Source organism: Nicotiana tabacum, chromosome 7, assembly GCF_000715075.1.
Source record: "Nicotiana tabacum cultivar K326 chromosome 7, ASM71507v2, whole genome shotgun sequence".
NCBI lineage: Eukaryota > Viridiplantae > Streptophyta > Magnoliopsida > Solanales > Solanaceae > Nicotiana > Nicotiana tabacum.
The window spans coordinates 138,864,907-138,880,026 of record NC_134086.1 but is presented as its reverse complement, the minus strand read 5'-3'; the positions used below and the strand labels follow the sequence as shown (position 1 = coordinate 138,880,026).

Below are 15,120 nucleotides of genomic sequence, written 5' to 3'. Positions count from 1 at the left end.
TCTTGAATCAATTGACTTTAATTAAAATATAGATCCGTTACGATTAATGCATGTGTATTTTTCAATAGATTATCTTTTTCCTTGCTTTTCATGGTTGGATCTACTTTCAGCTTGTCTTTATGCTTGTACAAGTATCTTTCAGAAAAGTTCAACAAAAAGGAAAAGAAAGACTTGCTAATTAACATGAAATTAAATTTCCAAAGATATAATAGTACTGTTTTATTATTGAATTTTTTGAGATTGGAAGAAGCATCTTAATTCTTAACGAAGAAAGAAATAGAAGTGATGTAACATGACCGATAACGATTTTTTCATTGGGCAAAATACAAATGATCAAAAAGTGTATAAATAAGTATATTATCGATTATTATTTTCCACCAGAATAAGTTATAAGAGCTAAAGTAAGTTACAAAGTAGAATTTGCTTTGAAAAGACATAACCACTTGTAATATCAGTAACCTAAACTACACAAACGATACATGTTAGATATCTTTACTAGTAATTACTACTATTATTAAACTAGGACGTGTGAGGCTCATGGTACATAAAGTATCAAAAGCAGATCTATGAGCATCTATTAACATAAAGTATTAATAGAGATTAAGTTTAATTAAACTAATGTACTTAAAGACTTAGACTTTTATTTTGTTTAAGGCGTTACAAGCTGTACTTTGATGAACAAGGGAAAGTACACGTACACGAATTGATGGGCCACGTCTTTATAATTTTTATATTCATTACTCTACTAATTAAGGCACACGAATACTATTTATTGTACAGCGAGGGCTACTTCGGTCTTTTCCTGGTTAGTTCAGACTTTGGATCACCGGTCGTAACCTGAGAAAGTCCTACCTCTCAACGCACTTCTCTCTCGATCACACACAAAAAAACAGAGACAAAAACTCAAACACAGATAAATTACACAAAAGAAATGGCAGAAGCTAATGCATATGCAGCTCTCACCAAAGCTTTCTCAGGTTCTTAACCATTTCTTCTTCTAAAACTTGATTTTTTACAGTTTATAAGAGTTAATACTAGAAGTTTTTACCACTAAATTTTTACTTTCCTTCAATTAATATAATATTTTTCTTACAAAAATTAAATTTGTAGGACTTGGTGTGGACGAGAATTTATTCATCTCAACATTGGGGAATTGGAATAGGCATCAGAGGGAATCCTATAGAGTAAGTACCCCAGGATTTTTCAAAGAAGATGAACGCCAATTCCAGAGATGGGATGATCAACATATTCTTCAGCTTCGCCAAGAATTTTTGCGTCTTAAGGTATTTTAATTTTTAATATTAATTATGTTATAGAATTTTGATTTTTGTCAGCTATGTACTAATACCATAGTGAAATATAATTAATCCAATTGCTTACTGTTAGAGAGTGAAGGAATTGGTTGTGACTATACATAAATTCGGTGTTTAGAATAATTAAATTAGCATCTCTTTCTTTTGAAAACAATACCTTTATTACAAATTTTGAAGGGGAGCCCGGGAGAAACGGTAAAGTTGTGTTCATTTGACCTCACGGGTTTGGCATGTGGGCCGTGGAATCAGCCACTGATGCTAAGCATCTTGCCTACGTGGGGAGTGGCCCTTCCCCAGACCCTAGGTAAATGCGAAATGATTCGTGCACTGGGCCGCCCTTTTACATTTATTACAATTTTTAAAACCCCAATTCTGATTTTTTTTTTTTTTAAAAAGTTCTCTCATAAATTAGTTGTAATATTTGCGATTTTGTTTTCTTATGATCAGTTCCTTGTCATGGCCAAAATTTTGTAGGATGCAGTGGTGTTGTACACAATGCACCCATGGGAAAGAGATGCTCGCTTATTTAAGGAAGCATTGTTATTGAAAATACCTCAACTTAATGTTCTAACTGAGACTGCTTGCACTAGATCTTCTGAAGAGCTTTTGGGTGCAAGAAGAGCCTACCATTCCCTCTTTGAACATTCAATAGAGGAAGACATTGCCTTCCATATCCATACTCCTGAAAGAAAGGTCTTTCTTCTTTCTCTTGATCTTTAAAATACCTGTTCTTTTTTAGTTTACTTTTGTACGTTGATTGTGTAAAAGAATTTATACACTTTTAGGCCGATTAAAAGATGATTATAATTGATCGTCCATAAAATGGACAGTTCTTTATACTGTCCGATGTTTATAAGTTAAATTAATCCAATGTTTTAATAGGTTCGGTTATCTCACAAGGACATATATCATGTTCATTTTCTTATAAACATGCGTTCATGATCATTCGGGTTTACTTTTAAAATCGAGAATGAAAACTTGCCACTGATCTTGGTAATTAGGCGTTTGGAGATAATATTAGATTGGCTAAATGATTTTGCTATCCAAATTGAAGTCATTTCCTTTAATGGATAAGTGCACAAGCATCTGGTATGGGCTTGAGATGTGAATATTTGGGCTATACTATATATTTCCATCTAAGTTCTCATATAGTCATATTGTCCTTTTTTTTGAGTTATAATATATTAAGATATATTTATTTTTGCTGAAAGTTTCAATTCGCTTCATTCTCATTGTTATCATTGTCTTTGAAAATTATTACTGTTTTATTGTCATCTATATGTTTGATTAATATTTAGCAGTGTAAGTGTTCGATTAGTAATTTTCTATTTTGTTATGACAAACAGCTTCTAGTTGCTCTAGCGAGTTCCTACCGTTATGAAGGGCCAAGAGTAAATGACGATCTTGCAAAATCTGAGGCTAAGGTGTTTGTGAATGCACTAAAAGATATTAAGAAGAATCTCATTGAGAATGAAGAAATCGTGTGGATCCTTTCACACAGAAGCAAGCTCCATCTTAAGGCCCTCTATAGCCACTATAAGGAAATGACTGGCAAATACCTGGACGAGGTAACGAAATTTAAAAAAATAAAAGGGCTTTCACTTCTATGTACGGATAAAGAGCGTATACTTTCTAACATCATCAGATTAACATGATCTATGACCACAACAATGTAGGAGTTAAAAGGAATTAAGAGCAAAAAGACGACGTTCAAAATGTCATGGAACAATGGTCTATTCGATACTAATCTCAATTTTTTTCCAGGATCTTGATGGTTACTTGATCTTGAAACAAGTAGTTCAATGCCTATGTTCACCTCAAACATACTTCAGCAAGGTAAATAGCAATCACAAAATTGATAAATATACTATATTGTCTTGTATTTCTCCCCCATTTGTTTGAATTTTTCGTTATCTATCTGACTTTTTTCTCATTTTCAATTTCCTATTGCGTAGATCTTGATCGAGTCCTTAAGATTGGATGTGGATGAATCTGTTAAAGACTCAGTCACCCGAGTCATCGTTACAAGAGCAGACGATGATATGAAACAAATCAAAGAAGAATTCCACAGCAAATATGGAACTACCTTGCCTGCAAAGATTGAAGAAGTTGCCAATGGAAGTTACAAGAATTTCTTGCTTACTATAGTTGCAAAGTCTGAGTAATTTGGGCCAGATTTTGGCATATCCAGATTCTCTATAGTGCATGGTTCCATGTTCTCAAATACTTGTTGAGTTGTTTCCCTTTTGCTATAATTTCTTTTGAAGTCCTTTGCTCAATATATGTATGATTTCAATGTTTCCATGTAAAATGGATAATTTCAACATAATAGTTGTCACTTGTCAGCTTCCTGATTATTCAACTTATCTTTAGTCTAATTTTTGAAAGGTGCATTAATTCGTAGAATAAACATCAGCGTTCTCTTGTATGAGTTTTAAGTTTAACTTACAATATTTCTCTTTTGAGATTCGACGAATTTAATAGATGCATATTGCATCCCAGAAGCACGAGATTAAAGCGAATGGAACGTGCGATGACTAACTTAAGAACTCTAACTTGTAGTTTCCAAGGATATTAATTTTTCCTTAGATTCTTCCCCCTTTTTTAGGAAATATTGGGTGAACTTTTTAAATTTTTATTCGGACACCTCAATTAAAGTCACAACCTATTAGTCAAGGAATGTCTGCAAAATATACCTGCAAAAATAAGCTGAACTATGTGGTGATGTGGCAAAAATGAAAAAAAACCCTAATAAAATAACGAAACATGGCATCCCAAATAATTTCCCCATCCTAAGAAAAAGTTTTTGAGCCAGAGTCATTATAATATTATTATTATTTTAGTAATATTATTTTTAGACGCACTAACCTGTAGTAATATTGTTGCTACAGCCTACAATGCTTTCCCAAGCACCTCCTTTTGTAATGAAGCATACCAAGATAGTATTTTCCTTCTGTTGCCAAAACAAAGCTATTTTTACAAATCTGGGGGTACTTGGACAGTTGGATCCAAACCAAGGTCTTCACCCATTTAATTGAATTGGCACGAAGGACGGAAGGAAATGATAAACCTAAAGAAATGAAATAGAAGAATTAAAAAAAAAAAAAAAAAAAACCATGCTAGTTTGAAATCCGTGTCTATATACATATTTAAATATGTGGAAATGACATCAGGTAGCCACTTTTAAACATTTTGTTTAAAATATATTCACAGTTTACAATGTATTTAAAGATTAGCCAATTTCGCTCAAACTTCAGGACACGACGTCCTAGAGTGTAAACCTCAAAGTTCAAACTTCAGGACATCGTGTCCTAAAGTTTGAAAATTGTGTCCAAAAGTTAGAATCTTATGTCCTTAATTTTAAATAAGCAGTTCAGAAATTCAGGACACTTTGTCCTGAATTTCAAATTAGCAACTCAATAATTAAGGACACTAAGTCCTGAATTTCCAAATTCAGGATACTTAGTCCTGAAGTTTGGGTGAATTGACCAATCTTTAAATACATTATAAACTGTGGATATATTTTAAAGAGCGGGTTTAAAAGTGGCTATTGTTGCACTCCGCCCTTTAAATACTTCCTCATTTTCCTTTTATTTACAAAAAGCAGATTTATGTTGTTGGGCCTATATTGGACCAGTCTTAGCTGCGTTCGTGAAAAAAAAAACCGGAAATAGTCAGATTTACAACTGGTAATTGAAAAATAGCCATAGTTTCAAAAGTAATCGAAATTTAGTCACTTTTTCATGTAAAAATAAAATCTAAGCAAAAAACCCTTAAAAATTCGAAAAAAATTCCAGCATAATATGCTGGAGTTTGAATCTTTTACATATGAGATTCCAGCATAATGTGCTGGAATTTCATTATGTGTTGGAGTTCCAACATAATATGTCGGAAGTTTACACGTAGGATCTCCGTAATCCAACATATTATGCTGAAACTTTCTGTATGCTGGAGTCCAACATAATATACTGGAAATTTGTACGCAAGAGCTTCATAATCCAGCATATTATGTTAAAACGTTCTGTGTTTAAGCAAAATAATGGCTATTTTCAATGACTTTACAAATACTGGCTATTTTTCAATTATCAGTCCAAAAACTAGCTAGTCCATGCCTTTTTCACGCGTAGGTGGGGTTGGATGTGTTATCGGGCTACTTTTCTTATTTCAAAGGGAACAAGTGATTGACCTAAATAGGGCTTTTTGGGGTGGTCTTAGCGGAATGTCCCTAAAATTTGAGGTATTTATAAAATAACCCGTACCTGCACAAGCTTTTCAGGGGATTCTCTACCAGATTAAATTTGTTCATCGAAGTCTATCGGATTGTCATACCTTTGCTCTTTAGGATTTCTCTACCAATCCGATAGAGTAAGAGTTGATGTTATTATTACTCTACCTATCTGTTAAGTTGTTAATTAAAGTCTACTGGATTGTTCAATCAATTTCGAATTCAACTTTCTGAACCACGCTTTTAAACTATCGATAATGGTGGTGCTGATTAGGGATGAGCAATGGACAGGTTGGGCTGCAATTGGGCGGGTTAAAATGGACTGAACTAATAAATGAGTCATTGTCCAATCCTGCCCAAATATTACTTGGGTTAAAATGAGTTGGGACAATATGGGCTAACAATGGGTTATAACCCAACCCGCCCAACTTGACCCATTATTTTTATAATTTAATATCCTTTTATTTTTTCTTGTAAGACAACCAATGTCATGAGAAATCTTTATTTTTATTTTTTTGGTATTTGTTCTCTTTTATTTTGAATTTTCTTTTTGCAAGACACCATCAACAACTCTTTTTGTGTCTAAGATCACTACTTATTCGATTTCTTAGATCTGGTAGTATTGACCTTGTTAATTATTGTAATTGATAAAAATAAATGAAAAATTTAGAGAATCATTTAACTTGCCAGGTAAATTCTTGTGAATAGTACTATTTCAACTATCTAAATTTTCATTTTCATTTTTCATTTTGATTTCACGTTAAACTAATATTTTGTTTTCTAAAAATGAAACATTTCAAAGATAATAATTATATGAGATCTATTCTTTACCGTTAAGATTAAATTAATTCTTATTTTATTTTTGTAATATTCTAAAGATTATGATTGATCTACAAATGTGATTTATAAAAAAATAAATATTTTGACCATATAAAATAATCTATGTCATCATGAGATTATAAATTAAAATCTACCTTTTTGGACAAGGAATTACTCCTATTTTTATTTGGCTGAGCATCAGTGGAGGTTCACATATGTCCTAATGTCCAGCTTCAAGAGAGAATTTTGGGCTCACATGGGTCATAGTTGGGCACTAACATGGGTTAGTTTGGGCTAGTGAATTTTCATGGGTTACTTTAGGCTAGCCCAAATCTGCCCATCAATAAAATCACTCTAGCCCAAACTCATTAATACTTGGGCGGGTTACATGGGTTTGGACCTGTTTTGACACCCCTAGTCCTGATTTCTCCCTCTCAGATTCAAGTCACAAACATCAACAAAGGAATATCATCAGTTTAACCTATGGATTTCCAGCTTCAAAACAAAATATATACTTCAACTCATTTTTATAATTTTTGGAATATCGAATTTCAAACCAAAACTCAACTGTGAGTTTTTCATGGAATTTTGTAGTTCTTCTTCAATTTTTTTTTCTCCATCCAACCAACGAATCGGTTTCTCCATAACTATCCCATTACCCACCCCCCAAATCACTGAACAATTTTAGTAAAATCCCCCATAGTAGTAGATTTTAAATATTTTACTAACACTATTCATGAAAATTTAGTTTCACTTCTACAAAGTAACTTAGCAGTAATCAATGACAAGCACAATGCCGCTAAAATTAAAGGTTTATAGTGCCAATCAAAATAGTGCAATCAGAATATGAATTGTTTTTTGGCATCTTTCTAATGCAAAACTAAATTATCTTTTTGAGTCTTTTTATCAAGATTTGCCACTTAAATTAAGGTCGATAACAGAACTTTAGTATCATGCAAGTACCTCTTTTTTCTTCCTATTGAAGTGAAATAGTTTTCATATGAATAATTGTCTTTATCCTAAAAGTAGCTTCTTCTTTTTAGCTGGATCCTATTTATAACAGTTATTTCTTTCTTTTAGGTTTCAATTCCTTGGGCATGTTCCGTGTCTCAGGAAATAAAAGCTGCTATTTACTCAGCTCACAAGCAAGTGACGAACCACAAACTTATATAATAAATCACTCTCCAACACTTAGGTTTTTCACAACAAATCCACTCATCAATTTTTGATATAACATTTTTCAAAGCACATAAAGTAGAATATTGAAACACAACAACACAATGTTCAAAACCAAAGAGCTAGACTTTGGCACCAAGCAGTGTCATCAGGAACTTCATGTAATCACCTGATGTGTCACCAATAACTGCATTATCAAGGCTAGTCTTGTTCGCGATGAAATACTCTCCCCTTACTTTCATCATATCAACTTCAGCTCGAGTTACAATGTCTCTAGTTAGAGAATCCTCATCAGTTCCTATCCCAACAATAGAGGCTCTGACAACCTGATCATTCCAACGTAAAAGAGAATATAACTTACAGAAGATTTCAACAAACAAGAAGAGAGAGAATTCTTACAGAATTAGGGAAATAGCTTTACAACAACACATTGTAGGCCTGAGATATTGTAAATGGAAGCATATACTGGACAGATTAAATTGTTTTCCTTGCTAGCAGGAGTCTATGAGGTGAAACTCTTCCTAGAAGGTGCTAAGTTCAGTGGTGGATAGATTGGCATAGAAGGACTTTGAAAGCAACAGTTTTGGTCATTTTTGTTTGGTCATGTCATGTCTCTAGAGTCCAATGAGCAGGCGGTGTATACATGGTTGAATAAATCTTTTTCGTTTGACCAAAAAATATAGTAGCAATGTATGAGTGAACTAACATAGGAGCTGGTACATTTTTTTACACTAATTATGCACAAAATTAACCTGTTAATAGCCACAATAAAGTAACAAGCATGAACGTAATAAAAAGGAAGGAATCCTTCACCCTCATAAGGCCTTTTACAGGTTCCACAGCTTTGACCCTATTTGGCCGTTTAACATAGCTAATAACAACAGGGAAGAATAAAAATAAGGAGGAGATTTTGTATTCTATGGTGCCGATGATTCTTTAAGTCTAGTCTAACCAAAAGATTGATATGCAATTTAATAGCACTGGCATACTTAAATCAAACATATGGTCTAAAAAATGCAATTCTGTGGAGGTAGAAAACAGGAGAATGTGTTTGCTTTAACGTTATTATATTAAGGTAGGGCTGTGCTGATTTTGACAGATGATTTGACAGGTAAAAGGGTGTCAAAGCGAGAAAAATACTTAAACCAAAATATAAAAGAAAAATGTTTCTTTATTTAGTACCCCAGCAAAATGTTTCTCTGGTGAATCAATGCACCAGATAACCACCTTCAGTATAGATTCCAGCAGACCTTTTCCACAGCTCTTAATGTCCTGTAAAAGAATCATTAAAATAGATAGAATAAAATGCATGTACAAGAGACAAAATGAGCAAGCAGAACTAATAAGAAGAAGGCTGTGCAGGCAGCTTGTAAGAAAAGTAACCTGGTCAATGGAGAATCCATAATTTTGCTTATAGCACTCAAAAGTTGCTCTAAGCTGATGAAAATTCCTTGTGCTGAGTATCATCAGAAAATTATCAGAATCCAACTGTTTTGTCCTTATGGCTTCACGAAGGATAGCAGCTTCTGCATTTGCAATACTAGGATCCACCAATTCTTTATCATATCTATAGGACCTGACTAAACCAATAAGAATCTGGCGACATCCACACAACACATCATTTCAGTAACTTCTATAGAGGTTAGTAACACAGTAATGCATCATCACAAGAAATCATCATAAAGCGTGCTATGTAAACTGATAATGAATCATCAGCTAGGTAAGATATCTTCAGTACTCTACATGCATCCTACCAGATCTACTGTAAGACAATTATGATTTCTTAGTATCTTTAGATATTTCGAACGAGGTTGGTTAAAAAGGTTGTATCCTTTGGACTAGATGTGACTAGAAGTGACCATACGTACCTTTCGTACAGGCATAGGGACATTTGCTGTGATATCTTCTTCAAATGAACAGTTGAAAAGGCCACAATATGCTTGTCTCACAGCGACCAGATGATCAGGAGATGATGCACAGGCTATCTCTACTATCACTTGTAACTGAGTGATGGTTTTCTTTCTTGACTTCAAGGCTTCATTTGCTAGTCGTGCATCTCTTTCAGAAGGGTCATATGTCCACAGGATTACAGCTTTCTGTCACACACATGAAAAGCTAAAATTAGCAGTTGAAAACTTGGGTATATAACCAAGCTTAAATAGAGACTGAGCATATATTTTAGTTCTATCAAAAGTATTGTGTATATAAGTGGCACATCTACCTGCAAAAAAATCGACCAGTCTAAAAGGTATGACACACAACTTTATTTCGAGCACTCAATCAGGTCAGTGCTGACGATATTTAGAAATCAATTTAAGAAATATTCTCAATAAACTAAGAATCTCTCAGTCTCATGCATATATTGATGCCTCTACTTAGGACTAACTTATAAGAAATAACTTAAATGAGTAGGAGAAGCAAAAACAGTCATTAACAATTTATACCCATATAAGGACTACAAGTTTCAGTAAAATACCAATTTGTGTAAAAAGTCAATCTAAAGTTCCACAACTGGCAATTTTACTAGCACCAGATTTAAGGCCTAAGATCAATAGTAATGAACATTCTGGAACAAATGGATGTTCATTCTATTATAATTATGCGCACACACTTTGAACCAGGTCAATTCTAGAAAATCAAGGAAAGAAAACACTATTCAACTTTATAAATTAGAAGTAATGAAAATTTGCATAACTTTGCAGTTTCACAACGTTCCAAATTTAACCTGAAAACAATAAATTCTGAGAATTAAAAGAAAATAAAAGCTAAATATGGAAACTAAATGACCTATAGGGAGTAACACCCTAATGGACCAATGCTATGAAATTGAAAGCCAATTATGGAAGTGAGCAAATAATTAGGTCCAAAAAATTGTAAAAGAAGAGATTGTACCCTGAAATCACCAGATAATTCAGCAAAAATGTCATCAACAAGGGACCTGTTGTAAAGTTGCTCATAGGTTTCTCTAATCTTCTTCCTCTGGCTTACATTTCTATGGCCCAACACCGATATTACTGACTTCTCATTCGTTCCCAGTCCTAAGCAAAACCACATAACAAATCCCTATCTTAATATCAATGAACAAAAAGATAAAACTTTCTGTTCCAGTTAAAAAAAAAAAACTTCCTTTTGTTTTCCCCAATCAAATAGCTACTAGGAGCAGTAATTTTTGTACATGTAACAACGAGTAGCTAATCTCTTTCTGCCTATCAGCACAGAATCAAAATTGCAACTAGCAGATTATATTTGCATTAATCAAAGCAAAAGTAAAAAAATAACAAATATACACGTTCCCACAGAGAAAGGGAAAAGAAAAAGGAGAAACCTTTGAAGGCTTTCAGGAGAGTTTCACAGTCTTCAGTAGGAGAAGGAACAACATCTGGTATTCTCACTGTACCCATTTCTTCTCTTCCTCAGTTGCAAGTTTTGCTTTCTGTTTCTAACGCTTTCAGTTCCTATTTTTGTTTCTTCAGTTATTTTCCCTCTCCTTCATGAAAGAGGAGTGGGCAAAATTGGAAATACAGACTTTGTAGCTCTCTGCCCTTAATGCCCTTATCTTTTGTTTGGACTGTAATACCCCCACATTGAATTTTCCCTTACTCCAAACTTCTGCTCTTCTCCTTTGTACGCGTGGCGTCTTTTTTTTTTTTTTTTTTTTTTGGAATTCGATCAATTGCAAGAATGAAATCAAAAAAATATTTTTCCAAAATATAGTGACTATTCGATCTGAGCTGAAGAGCATTCTAAAAACTCCATGCTCGTTCATATCTCTTTTTTCTACTATTTTACCACAAAGTATATCTTGCAAGTTAATTGATTCATTCAAAGAGATGAATAAGTCCCAAAAATACATTAAAAATAGACTAAGTCCGGTTACGCATTATAATCATAGTAATATAGAATGACATTTTCGAATGTTTAAGGGATAACCTAATTTTTGTCAGCTCCATATTTTTTTGGTTCATTAGAATTCACTAGCCTGACTAATTCTAATTTGCGTTATGCATAATCCATTAAAGGAGAAAGGCTCCCTAACGAGAATTTTTTTTATTTTAAGGGCTTGATTCGAGATTTTTAATTAAGAGTGAAGAGATCTCATCCGTCTTAGCTCGATGTTATTTCAGCTATCTTCTAGTATTATTTCCATTTTGCCTAGATATCACCGGGTGAACATTTCGTTTTCCTATCAGCCAAAAGTTTGGAGTTCATTTGTTGGCTGCTTGACGTAAAATGTTCTTTAATACTTTGTTGGTAAGAGCATATTTCACCTGAAACAGTGTGAATCTGAATATTACACTTGAAAAGGAGAAAAAAAAAAGATTATTGTATTACATAAACAACTGTAGCATGGAGTGCGATATCATGATGAAGATATAAGCTATTCTCCGATTTCTTTATATTGTTTAATAATGATTATCTATTAACTGATACTTATTGTTGGACTAATAATTCGAATTCGTGCAGTGTAAAGTCATTCAATGGGAGAAGCTCTCCTTTCTAAAAAAAATTCTATTTCTTGAACTCGAACCTGAACCATTCATTAAGAGCGGAGGGATCTCATCCATCCCACCATATCCGTTGAAGATAATATTCTCCAATTTCATTCGCAAGTTCCATTCCTACGTATTCCGTATTGGGCCCTTATCAACAATCATATGCTGATTTTCTCGTTCTTACGAATGTATTTATTCCCTCTATTTCGCCTAATTAAGGTACCTAATTTATTTTGAATCGACCAAATACTTCATAAACTGTTCGATAGTCGAACCTCATAAGGTTTACTCTTAAATCAGTTCGATAAATAAGTTACACTAAAAACTTATAATTGTTACTCCTAAACGCACACGCAAGTATACGCGGTCGTCAAGTAATAAAGTGACTAAAAGTCGGATGTCGATCCCACGAGGACTTGTGATTAACTATTAACTAAATTATACTATCATAATTATCTAAACAATAATTAAACCTAAAAGCATTTGATTCTAAGCTAATTAAATAAATAAAAACAAATGATTAACTTTGAACAAAGGAAGAGCAGATTTTTATATTATCAAAATTATGAAAACGATCTAGGGTTATGGGCTATCTAACATCATATTATATTCTGCTATTGAATTGACTAATTAATTTATCTGGTTTATTGGTTGACGGGGTTAATATTGCTCATAAGAATCTGTCGAGTTCTTACTTGCCTATTCAAGCTAGCCTGACGCCTATATGTCTATGATATTAGAACTAACAAGAAAGCATTTATAATTTCTGTAAATCAACCAAGTAAGACAATTAGGTATATGTCTATCTTAACCGCGAATCTGTTCCCCGATGCCTAGATTCAAGAACTTGCTCTAATCAATCCTATATGCAATCTAGAATTCCCACTTTCGAGTTCAATTCTAGATTCGTAGATAGTATTCAATTGGTGATCAAACAACTAAATAATTAAGCGCAAGATTGAATAAATAAACCAATATGATAAATCAAGAAGGCAAAATCAATATTCGAATAACAATAGTCATGAAAGAACCACAACCCTAGAACGTGAAGTTATAGCTCCACATAGACATGGTATACAAACAACAAAATCATACAAAGAAACATAAAAAAAATATTAAGTTTGATCGAAGAAAAGATGAAACCCGGCCTCCACGGTGGCTCTGTGCTCTCCCTAGGTCTAAGATGTGTCATAAGTCCTCAAAATAGCGTTTTTATATGTATTTATACCAAGTAGGGTTGGGCCCAGACGAAAATACCTTATCCCGCGCGAAATAGGACTCTGGCTCTGTAAATTTTGTATAGCCGCTCCGCACCTTGCGCCGTACCATGCGGCGCGCTAATGGAGTTTATCAGCAGGCTTCACTTTTCTTGTCAGGCAAGTTTTTACACTGCTACGCTGCACCCTGCGGCATCCCATGCGGTGAGGTAGTGAGAATCTGCAAAAATGCAAAGCATGAAAGTTGTATCCCTTTTGAATAGCTTTCCAATGATATATTGTGGAGCCCAAACGGAGTTCTGAGCTAAAGGTTATGTGCATTTTACTAGACAATGCGCTGTATGCCCGCTCGATTCTTCGTTTTGTTCTTAACTTGCATCCGTTGATCCCCGAAAACGATCCCGACTTAATTACTTGGGCTTTTACTCAGACTTCAAAGCTCCAAATCACTTGAATTCATTCCATAATGCCTACATAGATCGGAATCACTCCTACAAGGCATAAAACACATATTTAGTGCAAAACACTAGCGATTAAAGCTCAAACTCAATTAAAGTGCAGTAAATTAGAGTCTAATAAGCGACTATATAGCCTATCATCAACACCCCACACTTAAAACATTGCTCGTCCTCGAGCAATCAAACTACACTTTATATAGACACAACCTTTTTAAGCAATTCTCCTAACTCATCACACCAAGAATATTTAAAATAGATTAAGCACAAGAGTGTAACATCTTCACCTCAAGATTTGACTCACAAGTACCATGCATTATTCGCAACTCACCCACTTACTCTAACATAGAGGTCACTGACATTACATTTCCTTCATGAATCAAGTTCCCTCACACAACAAAAGAGAGTAGTTCCACATACTAAAATTTAAGAATACTTACGAACTCAAGGTAGCAAGAATTCACTCACTCTCAGAAATAACATTCATATGCCACAAGAGGTGCACCATAGGCTTGCCCGTAGTTAGGAGTGTTCATAAAAACCCGAAAAATCGAAACAAACCGAAAACCAAACCAAACCGACCAAAAAAATCGATATTTTTTTGTTTGGTTTGGTTTTGGTTTTAATTTAAAAAACCGATCAAATTTGGTTTGGTTTTGGTTTCAATCAGAAAAAAACCGAACCAAACCGACTATAGGAGTAGTTATTTTAAATTTATTATTACACCTATATATATGTATATTTTTATACAAAGTTCAAAAATTTAATGGTAAATGTTAATAGTTTGCACTTTTAGTATAGTTCTTTACCTTTATATTCTAGTTTGATTGGTAATTTTCTTTTGTTAAGTGTAAGAATCCATTTCGTGTTAAAAATAATATATTTTTAATTGAGTCCTTAAATTATTCATCACTATTTGATTCAATTATCATCATTATATATTGGTAAATAATAGATTTCTTAAAGGGCAATTGATTTGATAGTGTTATGTTGAAAATTTGGTCGCCAGAATATGTGTTTGGTAGTGTATGTCTTATATTTAAGAAAAAACAACCGAAAACCCAAATATCCGACATAAACCGAATCGAGAAAAAATTGACTTAATTGGTTTGGTTTGGTTCTAATATTTGAAAAACTGACTTACTTGGTTTGGTTTCTTTTAAGGGAAAAACCGATCCAAACCGAACCATGAAAACCCTTACCTGTAGTGTATTACTCTACTAATCAAGCTCATTCAGTCTAGGATCAAGTAAGACTTTATTTGGTTGTAATGTAGGCTGCGGGTCGGGTATGATACATTTAGATATAAGAGTAACTACACCTCCCTAAGCACTTTACTATATACATTTTAGTATTGAAAACCCCACACTTATGTCAAACCATAACTCCACCTTCACATCAATATATATTAGCTCCCCACTT

General features: G+C 33.7%; 2 protein-coding genes across 3 annotated transcripts; one reads left to right on the top strand and one right to left on the bottom strand.

Moving 5' to 3' along the window:
- The first annotated feature begins 802 nt into the window (after positions 1 to 802).
- Positions 803 to 3,691, top strand: LOC107773388 (annexin D4). The gene is made up of 6 exons (XM_075217718.1): positions 803 to 977; positions 1,111 to 1,283; positions 1,788 to 2,006; positions 2,660 to 2,881; positions 3,078 to 3,149; positions 3,269 to 3,691. The coding sequence occupies exons 1-6, from the start codon at positions 932 to 934 to the stop codon at positions 3,476 to 3,478; spliced, it is 942 nt and encodes a 313-aa protein (XP_075073819.1). The 5' UTR covers positions 803 to 931; the 3' UTR covers positions 3,479 to 3,691.
- A 3,822-nt stretch (positions 3,692 to 7,513) lies between these two features.
- On the bottom strand, positions 7,514 to 11,007 carry LOC107776362 (annexin D3-like). Of its 2 annotated transcripts, none has more exons than XM_016596254.2 (6): positions 10,859 to 11,007; positions 10,426 to 10,571; positions 9,402 to 9,629; positions 8,917 to 9,129; positions 8,716 to 8,805; positions 7,514 to 7,859 (listed from the first exon to the last, which is right to left on the bottom strand). In XM_016596254.2, exons 1-6 carry the CDS (start codon positions 10,932 to 10,934, stop codon positions 7,656 to 7,658), a joined length of 957 nt encoding a protein of 318 aa, XP_016451740.2. In that variant the 5' UTR covers positions 10,935 to 11,007; the 3' UTR covers positions 7,514 to 7,655. The 2 variants fall into 2 exon arrangements, with proteins under 2 accessions (XP_016451740.2, XP_075112895.1); XM_075256794.1 differs by having other exon boundaries at positions 8,761 to 8,805.
- Between the last annotated feature and the right edge of the window lie 4,113 nt (positions 11,008 to 15,120).